The 22743-nt window shown below is 48.0% G+C and overlaps 1 protein-coding gene across 2 annotated transcripts; it reads left to right on the top strand.

Annotated features, from left to right (window-relative positions):
- Positions 1-1137: 1137 nt before the first annotated feature.
- Positions 1138-22661, top strand: Inpp5k (inositol polyphosphate-5-phosphatase K). 2 transcript variants are annotated; one of them, XM_041665568.1, is made up of 12 exons: positions 1138-1525; positions 3800-3907; positions 4195-4303; positions 7968-8084; positions 8429-8604; positions 9161-9272; positions 10517-10626; positions 20384-20570; positions 21532-21669; positions 21903-21986; positions 22116-22220; positions 22406-22661. In XM_041665568.1, the coding sequence occupies exons 1-12, from the start codon at positions 1470-1472 to the stop codon at positions 22463-22465; spliced, it is 1362 nt and encodes a 453-aa protein (XP_041521502.1). In that variant the 5' UTR covers positions 1138-1469; the 3' UTR covers positions 22466-22661. The 2 variants fall into 2 exon arrangements, with proteins under 2 accessions (XP_041521502.1, XP_041521503.1); XM_041665569.1 differs by lacking the exon at positions 1138-1525 and having other exon boundaries at positions 3826-3907; positions 4202-4303.
- The last annotated feature ends 82 nt before the right edge of the window (positions 22662-22743 follow it).

The following is a 22743-nucleotide window of genomic DNA, read 5'->3' as shown; positions in this document are numbered from 1 at the left end:
AGACTATTATTGGTTTGTCTTTGTTTTTGTTTTTCCTATGCCTGGTACCGAGAGAGATCAAAAGTGCCTTGGATCCCTTGGAACTGGAGTTAGGGTGATTTTGAGCCACTTTGTGGGTAGTGGGAACAAAAGCCAGGTTTCTCTGTAAGTGCTCTTAATCCTCTCCAGTCCTTTAAGTTTCAGTGCTGTGTTTATGGCTGCGTGTAGAAGTCAGGGGACAACTTGGAGTGCTACTACCCTTCCACACACAGTAAATCAAGCACAGGTATTAAGACTTGGTAGCAGAAGTTGTCCCCTCCCCGTCGGTTTTGAGAAACCTAAGACAGCTCAAGCTGTCCTCAAATTTGAAGTAACATCCTGCCTCAGCGTCCTGGGATTAGATACACACCACTACTCCTAGTACGAGAACATACTTTTATAGAGCAGGTGTGGCCCACCCACCGTGAGGTGCCAAAAAAGCAGGATCTTTAACTTGGCTTTCCAGAGTGAATCTCATCAAGTTTGGTAAAACTGCGTTTCCTGGGGGGATGTCAGAACCCTGAAAACAATCCTCTGCTTTCAAAAACAACAACAAAAACAAACAAACAAAAAAAACCCTAAGAACCAAAGACCTAAAGGAAATAAGTCGAAGTGAGTCTGGCAGAGTAAATAATCATGACCAGTCGAGTATACACCAAATAGGAGCCACGACTTGTTTTTCACTCACTGGTGGCTAATTTTCCGAGCCCAGGAGCCCCAAAACATGCTTTGTATTCAGCAAAACTAGGTTCGAGCTGGGCGTGGTGCTGCACTCACGTAACCTCGGCTTTGAAGTGGGAAGATCGGCTTGTTCTGCAGAACAAGCTCCAGGACTAGCAGCGAGACTCTCGGGGAAATAACAACAAGCGATGACCAGCGAGTCACTTAAAAGAAAGCAAGTTCTCTGTGACCCTTAGGAGGCTGCCAACGAACGGGGTGAGGCCAGCGTCCGCACCCTGCGCACTCCCCGAGTCTGAGGGTGGGCAGACAACAGTGAGGACCGCACGCCAAGAGATCGTCTCGAGGCAGCCGAGGCCGCGCTTCACAGTAACTTCCGTCCGCAACGCCCCCAACGCCCTCGCGCAAGGCAGGCTGGGAGTGCGGGCCCGGCGGCCGCGCCGCGGCCCCCTCGCTCGTCAATGCGGGTCTTGTGGCGTCGGGGGTAGGTGACACATAGGACACGCCTCTCTTCGTCTCCGAGCCCGTCTCCACTCCGCCTCTGGGCGTCACACTCTGCCGGAGAGTCTCGCCTCTGTTCCTCCCACCCCAACCGCACCCCACAGTCCTGGGTGCTCACGATCCTCCTCCTACGGAAGCCGAAGCGCACAGTCAGAATCCGGAAGAAAAACAACCTGGAGGGAACAGTGCCGCTGTTACCGGCGACCTAGGGCTGCTCCGGCCCGCACTGGCTGGAGCGCGGAGACACGAGCCTACGGGGTCACCGCTTGGGAATGATGTCGGCTGCGTGTCCACGGAGGCCGAACGCTCCTAAAGGCTGTGTACTCAGGTAAGCAGGCAGTTGTAGGCCGGTTGGTTTCTGGCGGTTCGCTGTCTTCGGTCCAGTCAGATTTGTGGGGCTGGGTACGGAACCACAGTGGGATCAAGAGGACAGGACCACAAGGCTACCCTAGTTTGGACCCCCAGATTCTGCCAGGCCAGTGTTGATGGGCTGTTAGACCTGATGCCCGCCCTAAACTTGGACTGCCGAATTGGTCACTGCAGAAGCTTCCTAAGCAAGTGTCCAGTTGGTTTTTAGAGCACACAAACTACTAAGTGTCTAAGACATTCGTCTCTTCAGCTGTAGAACAGACGTTTTCTTCCTACTTCTCATCAGCAGTACATCACGGGGTCTTCTTGAGCCGGTTATGATCTCTAGAAATCCGAAATCAGATTTAGATAAGATCCTTTAGGAGAGAAGCCTGGTCTTATGCTTGCTCTTTAATCACGAGGAACGCCGCTAATCATCCAAGTGAGCGTAAATCATGGCGCATGGATTTGCTACTAATGATCAAAACTGAGAACAGGGATAAGAAATACCGAATTTTATTCTTGATCCACTTAGCTTAAGTGCCTGAGGATACAAGAAGCCATTGAGTAAAACCTGCCTTAATCCTCTGTTGGACACCAGGGGGAGACCGTCCCTCAGCGGGCCTGAGAAGGTGGTTTTTGTATTTTGTTTATATTCACAGGGAGAGGCAGGAAGTTGCTTTAAGCTAGCCAAGAAACGTTTTTACAAGTCATGCTTCTTAGAACATGCACCTCTAAGACAGGGTCTGGTGGACAGAAGCTGTTACAGAACGGCCTGCCCTTCCCCTTCAGGACATTCAGTATTTCTGGAATTCACACGCTTCCTCTCTGTAGAGTCTGAGCTCCTGCTTGCTCTGTCCTGGGAACAGTGTGGGCCTCTTGGAGCGTTGCTATAGCAACATGCTCACTCAAGGGTTCTGCGAGTCTTCGCTTTCCTGAACTTCTGATAGAATATCATGGTTTTTAGAGCTGCTCTTATTTCTCCTGATGCTCTGGGACTTGTAGGGAGCTGAGATTGGAATGTTATTCCCCAGTTGATGACGTTTCCCAATAGACTATTGAGATAGATAAGCCTGTTCCTTAGAAACTTGTACTTAGGTTCCCTGAAGGCCTTGGGAGAATATGCAGTGTTCCAGGGATCTGTGAGATCGGAGTGAGAAATAAATAAATAAATAAAATAAGTGTGCTGCTTATTTTGTTCTTTTCTGAACTTTCTGATCTAGTGGCTCTGAGGCATGATTAGGTACAATCAACCACCAATGCCTTCTTGGTGCTCTTAGGAAGCTATAGGTTGAGGAGCAGGAGGACAAAGTTGCCGGCTGAGCCACAGAAGATGGATGAGGTGTAGATAGCTGGAAGAGTTAATGCGTTAACAAATTGCTGGCTATCCAACTCATCATTCGTTCCTTTGCCTGGCCAAAGCTCCTTTTTTTTTTTTTTTTTTTGATTTTTCGAGACAGGGTTTCTCCGTAGCTTTTGGTTCCTGTCCTGGAACTAGCTCTTGTAGACCAGGCTGGCCTCGAACTCACAGAGATCCGCCTGCCTCTGCCTCCCGAGTGCTGGGATTAAAGGCGTGCGCCACCACCGCCCGGCCCAAAGCTCCTTTTGTGTTCCCCTTGGCACCTCTGTGTCAGGTGCTGCTGGGGTATGAGCAGTTGTGAACCTGAGTAGAGCAGCCAGTTCAAAGGAAGAGATTCCTGATTCAGGGATAAAAGGGAAGGCAAAGACTTTATAGTTCATTGCTCCTTTCCCCCTTTTCCTACAAGATGGAGAAACAAACTGGGCATGGTGGCACACAACTTTAATCCCAGAACTTAGGCAGCAGAGGAAGGCTGATTCCCCCCCCCCCCCCAACACACACACACCATGATCTCCAGGCAATCCTGATCTACATAAGGAGTTGGAGGCCAGGACTGCATAGTGGGACTCTGTTTCAAAAACAACAATCTAGGGGGCTGGAGAGATGGCTCAGGTTAAGAGCATTGCCTGCTCTTCCAAAGGTCCTGAGTTCAATTCCCAGCAACCATATGGTGGCTCACAACCATCTGTAATGGGGTCTGGTGCCCTCTTCTGGCCTTCAGGCATATACACAGAATATTGTATACATAATAAATAAATATTTAAAAAACAACAACAACAACAACAATCTAGCAAACATGCAGACACATTTCCCATGATCACTGCCGTGGAAGCCATTAACAGCCTAGGTCTTAGCCTCCGTTCTCTGTGACTTTCTTTAATATCTTTTCCACAGTATACATGTTCTGACATGGAATGTGGCCTCAGCAGCTCCCACTGTGGACCTCAGTGACCTACTTCAGCTGAACAACCAAGACCTGAATCTGGACATGTATATCATTGGGTAGGTATCTGAAGGGCTCCTCGTCCTCTGCCCCTGTGGAGGATGCTGGAACCTGTCCTCCCTTCATTTTGGAGTCTGGAGGTGAGGTACTTTCATTCTTTCTGGGCCTAGCCTCATGTTTCTTGTCCTGGGTCAGCAATGGTCAGCAACAGCCACACAGCTAGGGAAGGGAGGAATTGTGGCCATCAGAACCCAGGTCTGAACGTCTGATAAGGCTGTACCCAATGTCTTTGGGAGAAGCAGTATCCTCCAGGCCAGGGCATGAGCCTCTGATATGGAATGGTCAGTTTGCAGGAAATGAATTCTGGACTCATAAGCCTTCTTTCTGACGCTGCTTTTGAAGACCCATGGAGCGGTTTCTTCATGGATGTGCTTTCCCGCCTGAACTTTGTCAAGGTGAGATAAAAGTTCATGAGCAATAGAGGACTGTGTGTTCCCTTCTCTGACACCCAGTCGCTTGTCTGGTGTGTTCCTCTTCCACTTAGCTTTTCCTGCTCTTTCCCATTCATTAAAAGGTCGAAACCTCACTCTGCACTCGGCTGCCTAGACCTTCTGTCTGCCTCGTGCCCCAGTCTGAGCTGTGACTCCAGGGATAGTTTCACACCTAGATATCTATCACCCCGGAAGAGTTCCTAGTGGAGACGCATCAAGGCTTATTAATATCTCAGTGCCTACTCCTGTCCCAGCCTCCAGTCTCAGCAGCTGCCCAGCAGGAACTCTCAGTGTGGTGGTAGACTGTGAATAAGCTCCTGGTGTGTGTTGTTTTACGATCCTAAATCTTGACATAGAAATACTTTACAGATAAACCCAAGCTCAGAAATCACACAGGCTCTCTGGGATCTGAATCCAGATCTTTCAAACCTCAGAACTTGTGATCTAAAGTGTCGTATTTTACTGCTGTACTAGAGTATGCTAAGTCTGGCAGGAAATCCCAAGGCTAACCTACTGATATCACAGGCGACATGAATATCAAGTTGAGAGAGGGGAAGAGAAGACAAGGAGTAGTGGAAAGTACTTCTTAATCTGAGGGACCAGTTATATCATAGCATAATGATGTGAAGGCTTTAGGTCACTGGTTTATTTCTGCCCTGCACCCACAATGAATGTACAAACATCCATCCAGGGTCCCCAGTTCCCAGCTGCTTGGAAACACTAGAATTCTCTCCGTTTCTTTTCTAGGAGAGTTTTATTCTTCAGTATAAATTCTATTACCTAGTTTGCTCAGGGATGATTGAGCAAGAGCTGTGTGGCCCTCTGAGGAGGAGAGATACAAGACTAGGTGATGTTAGCCCCAGAGCCCCTTTCTCCCTATTCCCTCCACCCCCACCCCAAACAAACTGAAAAGACTCTCCAAGGAGATTTGGAGCTATTTCCTCATGGAGGGAAGAGCCTCCTCTCTCAGTGCTCATTTCTTCCCAAGACTTCATGAGTCTTCACGCCTTGACTAATTGGCAAGGGATTGGTAGGGTGAAATGGAGCCAAGGAAATTAGCTCAGCTTGTGGCAGGGGCACAACCCATTCTACTCATGTGGCCTCCTAAAATTGAGAGCTAGCCTGAGGTCTAAAACCCAAAGCCGATGCCTCTCCTTCCTTTTGCTGACCTGGACTTGAAAACGCTGTATACAGCCAGTCCCTGGTAGGAATTTACTGGCGGCTGTGTGTTGAGAACTCAGGGAGCCCTCTTTGCTGCCCCATGTCTAGTTGCCTCCTGCCAGCTCCTTTAGCTCCTCCTACTTAGTTTCTTCCCACTGAAACTTTCCCTGGAAGGCTCTGGCTTTTCCTCACAACCCCACCCATTCTCCCAGTCTCAGTGGGTCTTGCCCTCACTCCCTTCTATTTCCCCAGCTTCCTGCTGCTCTCTCATAAAGTAAACTAGACTTTGTGTTGAGGCCCAGTGGCCTAAACCTGCTCTGTTAGTTAGAAGTAAATGCACATCTTCTCCTGAATCTTGGTTTCTTGCTTTCTGTCCTGACCCGGAATTTGGTTCCTCATAGTATAGTCCTGCTTAGACTTCTGTTGCTATAGATAGTTGTGAATGGGGAAAAATAGAAAACTTGGGATGTAGTCAGTGGGAAAGCACATATGCTAGGCCAGAGATTTGTTTCTTGTTACAAAAAAAAAAAAATGAAGACAGGGTGGAGGGTAAATTAGTATATATGTTTGTAGTGGCCTCAGAGGACTCAGGCTCCCAGACCTCTTTTGTTCAGTACTGACTTTGGGGTTCCCCCTACTTTGATTCTACTGCTGTACTAGGGCTGCTCCTGGACTGTGGGATCAAGTTTCATAATTCCTGGAAGGCCCCAGTATAGTTCTCCACCCGGAGATTTCCTCCTTGGCCTTTGCACCTCATGCTCCGGAAACAGCTACTGGAGTGGTGGGTGTACACAGTCCAGGCCTGAGAGGCAGGGTCATTAGGGATGGCCTCTTCCCACCCCACCTCTACAGCTAGCAATAGTAGACATTTTGGCAATCCCGAAACAGTCTTCCTAGTTCCCCTGCCTACCAGAATCTCAGCCGTACATTAGCAAGCCAGGACCAGTGATTCCTGACAGCTGTGGGAAAGCTTGAGCCACTCTGTGGGTGTAGGTGCTTTCCCCAGCTCTGGAGCCTGTCCTCAGTACTCAGTTGCATCCCGTGTACATTGCCTTCATGGACATTGAACCACGGACTCTGAAGTTATTTATTCATTCACATTTCTGCAGCCGTGTCTCCTGTTTCCCAGACTAACCTTAAACTCTTGATCCTCCTGCATCCACTTCCTGAGTGCTAGGATTACAGCATATGCCATCATGCCTAACTTTCTAGTTATGTGTAACACACACACATACACACACACACACACACACACACACACACACCATTAATTTCATGGTGATTTTTTGCTGAACTAGGACATGTATAGAAAAATATTCAGATGGTTACCGAGCATGTATCAGGCACTGAAATTGGTCCTCAGTATTGTGGGGGGGAAAGGAAGAAAAGTGAATGGGCACAGTAAGTAAGTGTTGTGTCAGTGGATTTTAGTATTTGAGTTACCATCAGTCAACTCAGGATTCAAAACAGCACTCTGAAAGCTTCTCTCTTGTTCTTGCTTACATTTAAGAATCCCCATGCTGCTGAGTGGTGGTACCAGACACCTTTAACCCTAGTGTTTGGGAGGCAGACGCAAGCAGATCTCTGAGTTTGAGGCCAGCCTAGTCTACAGAGCTAGTTCTAGGACAGCCAGGGCAACACAGAGAGACCCTGTATCAAAAATAGAATCCCTAAGCAAAAATGCCTGTAATTCCAGCACTTGAGGCCTTGCAGGATGATTGTCAATTTTAGGTATACCTAGGATATGTATCAAGACCCTGTCTCCAAAAAGACAGTGGGGTGAAGAGAGAGCACATGTTGCAGTAGCCTCGAGAGCTGAGTTCAGATCCCAGCCCACATGAAAAGCCAGGCATGGTCATATTGACTCTAGCGCTATGAGGGAGTGGACAGAGGAGGATCACTGGGCTTGCTGGTCACTAACCCAACTCCACGTTCAGTGAGGGATTTTGTCCCAAAGGAATAAGGTGGAAATGGACAGAGCAGCAACCCAGTAACCTCTGCAGTGTTCACCTGAATACAGATGAAAGCACTCAGTTATCACTGAGCCAACAAATAATATCTTCACAGCGTATATAACGTTATATTATTCCTGCTTCATCCACGAGAAGAGGCTGAGGTGGGGCGTATACAGAGGATCTTAGGACCACGTGTGTGAAATGAGCACCAGCTGCGCACAGGCTGGGCTGGAAGAGCCGCCTTTGTAGTGGCAGGCCCCCTCGGAAGCCTCTTCCTTCTCCTCAATCCCCAGGACCATAAGCAGAAACCAAAGCCGTAGCTTCCAGAATGCACTGTTGGGCTGCTGAGAGAAAAAAGAAAAAAAGTGAAATTCAGACTCAAACTGGGCTCCATAGACTCTTGGACAGGGCTTTGCATGTGATTCCAGACTCTTCTAAAAGCCCTGATCAGGCTTAGAAGGTATACAATTGACCTTTGCAGTTTAATGAATGACCTTTGTCCTCTGCTGCAGATCTCCCAAGTCCGCATGCAGGGGCTTCTCTTACTGGTCTTTGCCAAGTATCAGCATTTGCCCTACATCCAGATCATCTCTACAAGATCCACCCCTACTGGCCTCTACGGGTACTGGGTAAGGACTGAGCTCTCTTCTGAGACTTGAGCTGGCAAGGACTGGATGTTTTGGAGCTAAGCAAAACAGGGGCAATGAACTGAGTCTGGGTGTTCTAGGACCCTGCATACCTGCCCCCATACCCCACCCCAAAGCCTGCCATCCCAGCAGGGCTTGGATATTCCAGAAATCTTAGATTGGGGTACTGGGCTTTGTGCATGGAAGAATTAGCTGAGAAGCTCGGTGTCTATGGCTAAGATCCTGGGGGAGGTAAGACTGGCTCCCCTCAGACCTAGGATGGGAAAAGAGGGGTGTTTATACAATCCAGAGTCTCTCCCCACCCTTCTTCCCACTCGTCCTACTAGGGGAACAAAGGGGGAGTCAACATCTGCCTGAAGCTATATGGCTACTATGTCAGCATCGTCAACTGCCACCTGCCTCCCCATATGTCTAACAATGATCAGCGGCTGCAACACTTCGACCGAATCTTGGAGAGTCAGACTTTTGAGGGAAACAATATCCCCAACATCCTGGACCATGAGTGAGCCTGAAGCTGCAAACTGTCACCCCTGCCCTCCCCCACGCCAGCCCAGGCTAGCATTGACTGCTGAGCCTACTTCGCTACCAGTCAGTAGTGCTCCATTTCCCAGCCCCTGCCAACCCCTTTCCTGATGTTCCATCTGCTGTACCACCCAGTTTTGCCCGCCTGATGTCTACCATCCTCTGGCCTCTTTGTCCTTCCTAGAAACCCTGGATATTTGTAAACATTCTAGGTCAAAACCTAGGTTCTTAAGTTTTCCACAGGGGTTATTTCTCAGTTTGTCCAGGTGGCCAGTTGGGGAATAGGGCTAGAGCCTGCTCTGTATTTGCCATATGCTTATCTGGGCAAGTCCTTTAACTTAAATTATAGCATTGGTGCCAAGGACTGTCCTGCTGGACCCATGCATGCCCTGCTTTCATCTGCTGCTGCCCTAGAGTCTAGCTTCTCACTTGTCCTCTCAGCTTTTTCTTCCCCAGCAGCCCTTGTGCTCAGCAGACCCGTGGCTCTTCACTGACCTCACCACAAACCTCAGGCTACCCTCCTTTTTTTCCTGAAGCCTCATTCTGTGGTTTGGAGACATGAACTTTCGCATTGAGGACTTTGGGTTGCTCTTTGTTCAGGAGTGTGTAGCAAAGCAGTACTACCACGAGCTGTGGAAGAAGGACCAGGTATCAAGTGAGCAGAGGGTCTGGTGTCTGTGTGTGTGTGTGAAGTGAGCAGAGGGTCTGGTGTGTGTGTATGAAGTGAGCAGAGGGTCTGGGGTGTGTGTGTGAAGTGAGCAGAGGGTCTGGGGTGTGTGTGTGTGTGTGAAGTGAGCAGAGGGTCTGGTGTGTGTGGGTGTGTGGGGGGGTGTGTGTGTGAAGTGAGCAGAGGGTCTGGTCTGTATGTGTGGGTGTGTGTGTGTGTGTGAAGTGAGCAGAGGGTCTGGTCTGTGTGTGTGTGTGTGAGAGAGAGAGAGAGAGGGAGAGAAAGAGCACAGGGTCTGGGTTGTGTGTGTGTGTGAGAGAGAGAGAGCACAGGGTCTGGGCTGTGTGTGTGTGTGTGTGTGTGTGAAGTGAGCAGAGGGTCTGGTGTGTGTGTGTGTGTGTGTGTGTGTGAGAGAGAGAGAGAGAGAGAGAGAGAGGGCGCGCACAGGGTCTGGGTTGTGTGTGTGTGTGAGAGAGAGCGAGAGCAGAGGGTCTGGGCTGTGTATGTGTTATCTGAATCTGTCATGGAGGTCTGTGAAATATTCAGAGACCAGCAGTGCTCCATTTATCTGGAATCTGTTCTCCTTTCTCTCTGGGTAGGAAGAGTCCAGCAAGGTTTTGCACGTGGAGGCGTGGGGCAGCCATACTGTCAGTACTGATCTTGACCTAGAGAAACCATTGGCATTCTCAAGCATAGGGAGCCAGGCTGGGCATTGGCAGCTCACACCTGTGATCTCAGCACTGAGGAGACGTCAGACAAGGGGATTGTCGTGGTTTTGATTCCACCTTGGCTACACAAGTTCCAGCCAAGTCTAAATTACAGTGTGAAATGCTAGCATCTCCTTAAAAACAAGGCATGGAAGGGGGTCCAGATTAGCATTGGCCAGTGCTGGTCTTCTAACATGCATCAGCCTGCTTGTATCCCTGTTGCCTCTCCCGTTTCAAACAAGGTTACCTCTGGAGGATAATATACAACCCCTTTGAGGGCCTTGACTTTTTTATGTCCTCTGACACAAGCCTTCTAGTGATCTCCAGACAGTTGGAAATCAAGGTCTGCTCTCCACAGAGGAAGGATAGATAGAAAATGGCAAACATCTGCCTCCACTAGTCCTGTAAAGCCACATTTTCAGAAGATTACAGGGACTGCTGAAGCAGTGACAGAGAGAGGGTGGTGCTGACTTATTGCATCAGGACTGGGAAGATGGGGACTGTGTCTTTACCCACAGCTCTACATTGCCAAGAGACATGACCCGCTGCTCCGGGAGTTCCAGGAAGGTGCCCTGCTCTTCCCACCCACCTACAAGTTTGACAGGCACTCCAACAACTATGACACAAGGTGAGAAAGAATTGGTGCCCAGGAGGCCAGCCAGCCCTGGGAGCAGGGTGGAGGTCGGGGTGTGCCACAAAACAGAGGTATCAGGGAAGCAGGAATAGACCCAGACATCAACTCAGGAGTGGAACCTCCTGCCCTTCCCTGAGGCACTGGCTGTGGGAGCTTCCCAGATTGGTCTGAGAGTGGAAGAGAAGGCTTCTGTTGGGTAGAAGGTTATTGAAGGGGAAGGTGTAGACAAGAGCAGACACGGCCCTAACTTAGAAGGGAAGGCACCAGAGCATTCAGGGACCCCTTGTCTCCTGAGTGCTGGGATTAAAGGCATGCACCACTGTCGTGATCCGGTGGCAGCCTGGACCACTTTGGGCGCCATTATGTCGGGGTCACTCCCCAGCCCGGATCCTAAATTATCTCTCTGGACCATCATGGAGGTGTGGGGATAAAGACACAACTCTCAGGCCGGGCGTGGTGGTGCACGCCTTTAATCCCAGCACTCAGGAGGCAGAGGCAGGCGGATCTCTGGGAGTTCGAGGCCAGCCTGGTCTACAAGAGCTAGTTCCAGAACGGCACCAAAGCTAAAAAAAAAAGACACAACTCACATGGCTTTATTGGGAGGGAGATTCCAGTAATCCCTCATGAAATCCTGAGTTCACATCCTGAAAAATTTCTCTCATTTATTCTTCAAACAGCCTTTATACCAAAATGTAAACTGAGGGGGAAATTCATTAGAATTCTGTTTCCTAGGTAACCAGGTAAATGGCTTTAGTCATGTCTACACCTTTGACCACACCTTTTTATGTCCATTTTTTCACATCTTTTTATCTTTTTGCTCTATATGTTGGCTCTGACACATAGGCTGAATTAGCATCTCTATTCAGGCATTCTCCACATTACAAAAAGGAGCATAACAACAGCCTGACCCTTTGTTAGGGTAGCAACAACCTGTCTGGAAGGCTACATGACCACCTCAGGTACTAACTATGGCTTGAGAGCCTGGCTGCCATACCATATAAAAACATGGGCCTACACACCAACAACAACCACCAGGCTAATAATAAGTAAATTTAAATAAGGAGAATGGATTTCAGGTACTTCTAAGCCAGGTAGTAAGAAGCTTTGCGATTTAGGAAGAATCTGAACCCTAGACTGCCTGATGGAGAGCTATGAATTTTCGGTGGTGCTTAGAGCCCATAAAAAGATGTCTAGGCAGGAACAGTGGATATCATGATTGAAATACTCCTGTTTAGGGCCAGTGATAGCCGTTACTTCCTGTGTTGGACATTGCTGAACCCATCTGGAGAACAGTAGAGACATTAAGTGCTAGGGGGCTCCACTGCCCCATATCACACTAAGCCTTAGATGTGCTGTGTAATCCCAGGACTCAGGAGATGGCTCAGTTGGTGAAGTGCCTGCTGTCTAAACATAAGGACATAAGTTTAGATTCTCAGCACTCATTTTAAAGTCTATACCTGATCAGCCAGACTACTGTCAGACAAATGGTAACTGCCAGATTCAATAAGAGATCCTGCCTCAAAAAAGAGGACTGAAGCCGGGCAGTGGTGGAGCATGCCTTAAGTTCAGCACTCAGGAGGCAGAGGCAGGCAGATCTCTGAGCTTGAGGCCAGCTTGGTCTACAGAGTGAGTTCCAGGACAACCAGGGCTACACAGAAAAACCTTGTCTCAAAAAACAAAAACGGAGCCGGGCGATGGTGGCGCACGCCTTTAATCCCAGCACTCGGGAGGCAGAGGCAGGCTGATCTCTGTGAGTTCTAGACCATCCTGGTCTACAGAGCTAGTTCCAGGACAGGCTCCAAAGCCACAGGGAAACCCTGTCTCGAAAAACAAAAAACAGACAAAAAAAAAGTTTCTCTCTTATGTAACAAAAGAAATAGAAGAGTAATGCAAACTTAAAACAAAACAAAACAAAAACGGGCTGGAAAGATGGCTCAGCGGTTAAGAGCATCGCCTGCTCTTCCAAAGGTCATGAGTTCAATTCCCGGCAACCACATGGTGGCTCACAACCATCTGTAACGATGTCTGCTGCCCTCTTCTGGTCTGCACACACACACAGAATATTGTATACATAATAAATAAATAAATAAATATTTAAAAAAAAACATGATGGAGAGCAATGAAAAGAGAGACCAATTTCTGGCCTCCGCATACATGCACATATATACACACAAATATATAATCCCAGCTACTTGAGAGGCAGAAGCATAAGGATCATGTCTTCTGAGCTACATAATGGAATTTTCTCTCAAAAACCAAAGGGCAGGAGATGTAGCCCAGTGGTAGGACCTTTATGTGTTTGGTACCTAACACTGCCAAACAAAAGAAACCTGTAGTGAACCATTTCTGTCCTCATGATACCCAGCGCAGAACCTGGATCTAATTAATGTTCATCCCAGGTAGAAAGACAGTGCCTGGCTTATGTTTGAATCGGGAGCCTGATAAGAATATTCAAGCCAGTCTAGCAAAGGGACCTACCAATGGCAAGGAGAGCCAAATAGTCACGATTAGCTTGGTTAGGAGTCAGCCAATACATTTCCAGAACTCGAAGTGCCAAAGGAAGCTGGCAGCCAGAGACAGGAAGGGTCAATTATACTTGTCAAGGAAAGGTGGGTTTGTTTGTGTTTGCAGTGATAGGGTAATCCTAGAGCCCCACGTATACCAGGCAAGTATTCTGCCTCTGAGCTATATGCACCTCAGTTCCTAGGAAAGTATACTGAAGGAGGCAACAATGTTGGCAGAGAGAAGAGGGACAGGCCCTCTAAGTCCATCCGTAGCACTGGTGAGTGGCACCTTGGGAGTAAGACCCTGGCCTGGGTAGCTGTCCTAGTGACTATAGGTGACTTATGTGTCTGTCTAGCTTTACAAAGTGACTGTGAATGATTTGTGTACAGAACATAGAATACAGCTTTCATCGGCTGTGTGGTGTCCCTGAGCCAAGATGTAATGAGAAACGAGGTTGGCTCCATTACAGGGGAGGGTGGAGGGGCTGAGAGCAGGGCGGGAAATCCTGTTAGAGTCAGGGATTGTGCCGGGTCTTGTTACAGTAATCATGGATACAGATTGGCTATGGAGCAGAGGGTATTCTAATCAAAGCTAGTCGAGACTGTGTCACGGACATGTTAAGTGCATGACCAGTTAACCATGCTCCAGGGTCCAGTGAGGCACTTAAAGCTGTCCACAGGGAGCTGAAGTGAAGTGCTCTCACACACAGAAACTGAGCAGACTACTGGGCCATAGCTACTCTGGGTCAGTAGACTGGTTCTGTGGTTGGTGTGTTGTTTTGTTTTGTTTTTAGAATCTCTAGAGAATCTTGCAGAGTCTTGTCACTTTAGTTTTTTGAATGTGAAGGCATGTTCATTCATTTAAGAAAGTTATACTCTTATAACTATTTATCCAGAAAACCTTAGTGAGGTTGATCTACGCTGTAGGAGCATTCTGGCTTCTCTGAAAGGAGTTAGCATGTTCACAGAGGTGAGGGACAGAACGGAGCACAGCGAAGGCACACAGACTTTGTAGTCAGCAGGTCTGGGCAAGCATCCTACTTCCACCACAACAGAGTAGCCTCTCTCAGCTTTAGAAAAAATGTGACTTGTAGGACAGGACCCTGGGGCTCAAGAGATAGCTTCAGAGGCTCACAGCACTTGTTACACTGGCAGAGGACCCAGGTTCAGTTCCCAGCACCCACCTGGCCCCTCTGCACTGTCTGCTACTCCAGTGTCACAGCATCTGTGAGGACTGCATGTATGTGGTACATAAAAATACACACAGGCAGCACCCATCCAATAAAAATGAATAAGTCTGTTTTAAAGACAAAAGACAGGATCGTTGGAGTGATTGAAGCAGTTGATAAGACAGAAGTCACAATGCCAGTGTGTTGTGCATTAAAGATCCACTTCAGATTATAAGAAATGTAGACTTGAAGAATAGAGACAGTAACATGTTTTATTGTCTTTTGTTTCTTGTCTTGTTTGTCAAAGAAGCTCAGGGAACTGGGGGGTGTGGCTCAGTGATAGTTATCTACTGCATGCCCTGGGTTCTGTGCTGGACGGAAAAAACAGTCTCATTGATTTGGTTTGGTTGGTTGATTTTTATTTTGAGATAGGGTCTCACTGTATAGCTTCTGCTAGCCTGGAATTTACAAAGATTTACCTACCTCTACTAGGATTTTTTTGTTGTTGTTGTTTTTGTTTTTGTTTTTCAAGACAGGGTTTCTCTGTAGTTTTGGAGCTGTCCTGGAACTAGCTCTTGTAGACCAGGCTGGCCACGAACTCACAAAGATCTGCCTGCCACGCCCCCGAGTGCTGGAATTAAAGGCGTGCGCCACCACCTCCCGGCTGACACTGCTTCTTAATTTTGCTTAGTTTACCTGACAGATGGTAAGCCTTGGTGGAAAAGATGAACAATGCAGATGTTAAAGAAAAGATAAGAAGGGCTGCCTGAGTAATGAGGAGGAAGGAGGCAGACTCTGGTTCAGGATTGAGGATAATCATAATCCTGAAGGTCTAGGTTTGTTGTTGTTGAATTTTTTGGGGTTTTTTTTGTAATGGTTTGTTTTTATTTCTTCTGTGCATTGTTATTTTGCCTGCATGTATGTCTGTGTGAGAGTGTTGGTTACCCTGGAACTGGAGTTACAGATAGTTGTGAGCTACTATGTGGGTGCTAGGAATTGAACCTGGGTCCTCTGGAAGAACACACAGTGTTCTTAACTGTTAAGCCATCTGTCTAGCCTCAGGTCTGAGTTCTTAGCCATCTCAGAGAGTGTCCTTTAAAGGAGAAGTGCATTTGTGTGACTCTTACCAAGTTGTAAGCCTTGCTGGGCACCTCATGTTCATGATGACTAAGGAGAGATTGGATCAGTGGTTTTCCAGTGATCCCAACACTGGGGGTGGAGGGCAAAGGCAAGTGGATAGTTTGTGAGTTTGAGGATATCTTGGCCACAGTGAGTCCCAGGCTGTGCAGGGGTCCATAGCAGGACCCTGATTCTGAACAAACAACAGAAAGCCAGAGGAGTAAGTCCGGAAACAGCCTTAGGAGCTGATGGGCAGAATGTGGTTTAGCCAGAGTTTCCACTTTTGGACTACTCCTTGATGCCTCAGCGTCTTTGAAGTAAGTGCTGTTATCGTCCCATCTTAAAGTTCAAGAAACTGAGCTGTAGAGAGGTGGCATCACTCGCCTGAGGGCATAGCGCCCAGTCAGCAGAGCAGAACTTTCCTCCAGTGGGCTTCTGATTCCAGAGTCAGTTCACCATGGTATCATCCTCCCTTGTTGAAAGATGTGCTGCTACATAAGTGACAGCAGTCCACTGGATGGAGTTAGAAAAAACAGGACTGAAGGAAGCAGGAGACAAACTATTTGTTTTCTTTTTTTTTTTTTTTTTTTTGGTTTTTCGAGACAGGGTTTCTCTGTAGCTTTGCAGCTGTCCTGGAACTGGCTCTCATAGACCAGGCTGACCTCGAACTCACAGATCCTCCTGCCTCTACCTCCCAAGTGCTGGGATTAAAGGCATGTGCCACCACCACCCAACTTGTTTTTGTGGGGATTTTTGGTTTGTTTTTGTTTTCTTTTGACTTTTCAAGACAGGGTTTCTCTGTGTAACAGCCCTGGCTGTCCTGGAACTCACTCTACAGACCAGGCTGGCCTCACAGACATCTGCCTGCCTCTGCTTCCCGAGTGCTGGAATTAAAGGCATACGCCACCACCGACTGACGAGACAAACTATTTCAAAATGAGTGGGACATAGGAGACTGCACATTAAAACTGGAGGCATTTTTTGTTCATTGTGCTCTATTTTTAATTGTTCTATTTTTTCTTACATTAATTTATTGTGTGTACACACATGGGGATCAGAGAACAACTTTCAGAAGTTGGTTCTCCTCTATCATATGGGTTCAGGGATCAAACTCACATCTTTAGGCTTGGTGGCAGGTGTCCTTACCCTCTGAGCCATATTGGCAGCCCTGGTTTTGTTTTCTTGAGACAGGCTCTCACGTAACCCAGGCTAACCCTCAAACTCACTTTATCATTTTATTGTAGAGACTGATTTTTTTGTTTTGTTTTGTTTTGTTTTTTGAGACAGGGTTTCTCTGTAACTTTGGAGCCTGTTGTCCTAGAACTTGCTCTGTAGAACAGGCTGGCCTCGAACTCACAGATATCTGCCTGCTTCTGCCTTCCGAATGCTGGAATTAAAAGCATGTGCCACCTCACCAGGCCACAGAGGCTGACCTTGAACTCCTAATCCTCCTGCCCACGTCCCAACTGCTGGGATTACAGAAGTGAGCCACCAGACCCATCTTGTTGGTGTTTTTGAGATAGCATCTCATGTAGACCAGGCTGTTGTGAATTCGGAGACAAATCATTCTGCCTTCCCCTGCCTCTTGATTGTGTATATGTGCTGCCATGCCTATCTCTGGATGGACGTTTTTGAGGAAAAAGGTTGAGTTTGTGGTTTTATAGTTAGGAGACTGATGGACATTTAGGGCCAGAGTCTAAAACTGAAGTTTGATTGCTTAAGCTATCCAGAAGATGCAAGAAGCCAAGCCTGAACGCCAGAGACATACACTAGCTGATATTCTTCCAGGGAAACAAAGTCACAGGGTAGAATATCGTGGAAGTACTGGAGTTAAATGCTTTGGAAGCAGGATTAAGACGATAGGGACAGCTTTATGATGATGTACTTCACCTCTCCTTGGTGAAGGGTGTTCTAGCCAGCAGAGACTTGAGAGCGGCAACAATAGAATAAGTCTGTACATCAGGTGGGAAGTCAGCCTTCTGAATCCCTTGGAACCCTACTTGTATTAGAGGCAGTGAAACCATCTAAAGATTTTAAGTAGAGAATTGTCAGATGAGGTTTTACTACTGTGGGGGAAGGGAGTCCTCTTAACAGCTCTCCTCCCTCCCAGGCCCTCCACCCTCCCAGGACCCTGACCACCCTCCTGTCCCGGTTTGCTGGATGAGTAGTGAATGACCAACCCAGAAGCTGCTAGTGGAGCTGAACAGGGTCAGAGGCTCGCCTGACTAGTGACAGAAGTCACTAGAGGAAGAAAGCCTTTTTTTGTTTGGTTGGTTTTGGTTTTTCAAGAGAGGGTTTCTCTGTAGCTTTGGAGTCTGTCCTGGAACTAGCTCTTGTAGCCCAGGCTGGTCTCACAGAGATCTGCCTGCCTCTGCCTCCTGAGTGCTGGGATTAAAGGTGTGTACCACTTGCCCCACCCATGGCCAGAAAGTGGTTTTTGTTTTTTTTAAATTTGGGGTTTGTTATCTGTTATTGCTTATATTTTTTTTGCTTGGGTTTTTGTATTTGTGTACATACATGTATGGGGGTGCACTTGCCCACTGCCCATGCATGAGTCTGTGGAGGCCAGAGGCCAGCATCAATGTCTTCATCACTCTATACTTTTTTAAAATTTTGATTTATTAATTTTTATTTTATGTGTAGGTTTTTATTTGTTTTTGTTTTTTTTTTTTTGAGACATTGAGACAGGGTTTCTCTATGTAACAATCCTGACTGTCCTGGAACTTGCTTTATAGACCCAACTTGCATTGTACACCTGGCTGATCTCAAACTCACAGAGATCCGTCTGCCTCCGCCCCGCCCCCCCAGTGCTGGGATTAAAGATGTGTGTCACCACTGCACAGCTTTATGTGTGTTTTGCCTGCATTACATGATGTCTGGTATCCACATACATCAAAAGAGGGCATCAGATCCCCTGGAACTGGAGTATAGATAATTGTAAACAACCACATGGGTGCTGGGTATTGAACCCAGGTCCTCTGAAATAACAGCCTGTGGTAACCACTGAGCCATCTCTCCAGTGCTCCCCTCCCTCTTTGAGACAGGCACTCAATCTTAGTTAACACTGGCTTGGAAGTTTATGTTGCCCAGACTGACCTCAAGTGATCCTCCTGCCTTAGCCAGCTGAGTGCCAGGATTATAGGCATGAGCCACCATGCCTGACTCTTTGAATTGACTTTCTGGGGAGAAAGAGAGAGAATAAACATGAATGCATGTAGGTCAGACGTCTGTGTCTGTTGTCTTCTTCAGTTGATTTTTACGTTTTTTAAAATAATTTAGCCAGGTGATGGTGGTGCATGCCTTTAATTCCAGCACTCGGGAGGCAGAGGCTAGTTCTAGGACAGGCTCCAAAGCTACAGAGAAACCCTGTCTCAAAAGAACCCCCCAAAAAAGTTTTTTTAAACATTTTTTAGTGTTTAAACATTTTATATTTTTAGTGTATGTTGGGGATGCACTTGGAATGGCAAACAGCACAGCTCCTGAGAATTGGTTCTTACTTTTTTTTTGAGACAGGGTTTCTTTGTGTACACTCCTGGCTATCTTGGAACTCACTCTGTAGACCAGGCTGGCTTTGAATTTACAGAGCTCTGCCTTTCTCTGCCTCCCAAGTGCTGGGATTAAAGGCATGAGCCACCACCCACTTTTGCCTTCTACCCTGTGGGTTCTGAGGGTCACACTCAGGCTGTCGGGCTTGGTGACAAATAGTTTTACTTCCCGGTAATTTCTTTTCTTTTTTACACGAGTCTCTTTTTATAGCCCTGGCTGTCCTAGAACTCACTACATAGGCCAGGCTGGCCTTGAACTCACAGAAATTCACTTGCCTTGGTCTCCTCGGTGCTAGGATTAAAAGTGTGCACGACCACAGATGACTCCCACCTCAGTTTTTGAAACGGTCGCTTACTGAGCTGGAGCTCACCAGTTCAGTTATACTGGCCGGCTCCTGCCCTCTACCTTCCTTAGCACTGGCTTTACACATGTATGCTGTGTATCTTTTGTTTTGAATTTTACAAGGATTTGAATTCAGACCTTTGTGCTCATATGTCAAGCACTTTCTGGTGGCTTTTGAGGACAAAGAATCGCAGTGGGAGCTTGGCATGTAGTTCATTTGGTAGAGTGCTTGTCTAGCATTTACAGAAGCCCTCAGCTGGATCGCCAACACCACATAAACTGGGCATGGTAGCACACACCTGAACTCCCAGCACTGATGAAGGCAGGAGGATGAGAAGTTCAAACTCATCCTAACCTTTATGGAGTTTAAGGCCAGCCTGGACTCAGGAGCCCCTGTCTAAGCACAGTGACTCAGGTCTACAGAGAGCCTACTTCATGCAGAAGCTCACTCTAGATCTAGAAGTGACTCAGCTCACCTCAACATCTTAGCAGCCCCGTGAGGTAACAACTGTTCTCATCTCCATTTGCAGAGGAGGAAGCTGGAACCTCAGAGGGTTAGCTTGGTGGTTCAGAACATGTGCTCTGTGGTCATGCTGCTTGCTTGGCCTTGAGTCCTGGTTGCACCACTTAGTAACTCTGGGAAAGTTACTCCCATTCTCAGATTCAGTCTCCCTACTGTAAAGGGTGAGTGGTAACCAGACTAACCACAGGCCTGTGGTAAGCATTCCCCAGTCATGGCTGAGTCTCTACAACTCTAAAATCCAGCCTAGGTTCTTTTCTGCTTTTCTCTTTTTCTTTCTTTCTTTCTTTCTTTCTTTCTTTCTTTCTTTCTTTCGAGTGCCTTGAATGGAATGTTCCTTAATCAGGGTTTAATTCACAAAATGTGGGCTTAGGTAGAGGGTCTGTGGTTGATTCCTGCTGCTTCTACTGGATCCTGTCACCTGCCACTGTGCTTCTCCCAGTTGTGGCCCAGAAGTCTTGGGCTGCTGGTAGACTTTTAAGCAAGTCCGTGGAAGCACATTTCTGCTGTTATATCAACTCCTTTCTTCCCGTTCTTTTTTCTACCCTAAGTGAGAAAAAACGCAAGCCTGCATGGACTGACCGCATCCTGTGGAGGCTGAAGCGGCAGCCCCAGGCCAGCCCCTTGGCCTCCAGCCTGCCAACCTCCTACTTCTCGCTGACGCTAAAGAGCTACGTCAGCCACATGTCATACAGCATCAGTGACCATAAGCCTGTCACTGGGACCTTCAAACTGGAGGTGAGCTTCTGGGTTTCCCAAAACGTAGCAGAGGGAGAACTGTGTTGGGCTGTCCCACAGGCCCTCTAGGGCCGAGCTGTAATGTCAGGTAATCTGCAGGAGACACCTGTGGGAAGACGTGATTGCCTTTCCTCTCAGGTCAGGTAGCCAGTGTTTCTGAGGAGCTGTTGACGGCTCTTTCTGTCAGACCCGTGTCTAGGTGCTTTGTGAGCAGGCTTCTGTTTCCTCTGGGTGCTCCCTGGAGGCTAATGAGTTCCATCATGCTTATTACCTACTATGTGAGATGATAGAACTCCCTTTTGTTTGTCCTCGCTGTGTCTAGATCGAGTTGCAGAGGGAGCCTCCATCCTTTACCATGGCCACATTAACTGTCTACTCCCCAGCCTCAGCGCTGGCCCTTCCCCCTTTGTACAGCTCCTCCCCACAGCATTTCTCCACAGAGCGAAAACCTTGGGAAAGAGCGGCTTTGAGACCTCTTTTCTTTTTTTTAAAGATTTATTTATTTATTATGTATACAACATTCTGCCTCGATGTATGCCCGCACGTCAGAGCAGGGTGCCAGATCTCAGTACAGATGGTTGTGAGCCACCATGTGGTTGCTGGGAATTGAACTCAGGACCTCTGGAAGAGCAGCCATTGCTCTTAACCTCTGAGCCATCTCTCCAGCCCCCGAGATCTCTTTTCTTAGAGCAGTTCCTGCTTCCTCACTCACACTCAGCCTCAGCTCTGGGCTCTGGGCTGTCTACCTGTTTCTAGACCCCATTCCTGTGGCAGGGCAAGCTCTCCCTCTGACAGGCCCCTTTGGCCCTTTCTTTTTCCTGTTGGTCAGCTAGGGTCAGCTAGAGTAGCAAAGTTCTGTGCCCACTGCTCTGGGTGTCTCTGTTGCCCCCACCACACTGAAGGACATAGTAAGGAAAAGGTGCCTTAAGGATTTCAGTCTACCTCCTACCCCTGTGTTTAGCTGAACCCCCTGATGTCTGTCCCACTGGTCACCATGATGCCTGAATACCTGTGGACCATGGAGAACGACATGTTGATTAGCTACACCTCCACTCCAGAGTTCCTCAGCAGCCCCTGGGACTGGATCGGACTGTACAAGGTGATGTGGCAAGCTTGGCAGGGAGTTCATCATCCTCTGGTTTGTCCATCATTTGGGCTCACAGGAATTGGGCAGAGATCACTGTTCACCCCAGAGATCCTTACCAACTTAGGGCCTGTCCGGGAAGGGAAAGGGTGCAGCGGCCAGCCCCAGCAGAAAGACCACCTTCTCAGTAGGATTTCTCTAGCTCTCATACCCTGTTCAGCCACTGACTGTCTCATCTCCGCTCACAGGTAGGGATGCGCCACATTAACGACTATGTGTCCTATGTCTGGGTTGGCGACAACCAAGTCTCCTTTAGCAACAACCCAAACCAGGTACATCTCTATCCTGCAAACTTGACTAAATATTCTTGTCTTCCGGAAGGAAGAAAGTGTTGGATAATTTACCACTATGCTGGGAAGGGCCTAGGGCCCTACAGCTGACACTGTTTCCTTTTGTTCCAGGTATACATCAACATCAGTGATGTCCCTGAAACTGAGGATCAATTTCTTCTCTGTTATTATAGCAACAATCTGCACTCTGTAGTAGGGATAAGTCAGCCTTTCAAGGTAAGGGGTGTTGGCGGGAGAAGGGGAGGGTTTCTTTGAAGGACTTGAGCCCTTTGTTAGTGCTCTGAGGCCACAGACCTGGGAAGCACCCTGTGCCTGTGGAGCTGTATCTTTTGAGTGGTGGGCATTAGGAACGTGGGTAAGACCTCTGCTTACCTCTTCTGCCATTTGTTTCACTCCTGCAGATCCCGCTTCGCTGCTTTTTGAGGGATGACGCACTGTATGAGCCTGGGCCACAGATCTGAGTCCAGATGGGAGTGAATGAATCCGGGGCGGAGGCTAGAGCTGGAAGCCAGCTCTGCCTCAGCACTGCCAGGAGCGCTGGGTCTGGCCCAGCCCCTTAGGAGGCAGCTGAGTATCCTCTAGCTCCCCACCTCCGGGGGAGCTCAGCCAGACTCCTCTGCTCTCCCCAGGCCATTTAATACAGGTTCTTGTTACTGAGATGTGACTGAAACAAAGTAGTGTGTCAATGGTGAAGACTTGGGGCAGTCCACTGTATACGGAAAAGGCCACTAGCTTGCAT

The sequence above is a fragment of the Microtus oregoni genome, unplaced genomic scaffold (assembly GCF_018167655.1).
Source record: "Microtus oregoni isolate MIOR12 unplaced genomic scaffold, Mior012 000015F_ref0000493, whole genome shotgun sequence".
NCBI lineage: Eukaryota > Metazoa > Chordata > Mammalia > Rodentia > Cricetidae > Microtus > Microtus oregoni.
The sequence above is the reverse complement of the archived record's forward strand: the minus strand, read 5'-3'. Positions and strand labels throughout refer to the sequence as shown.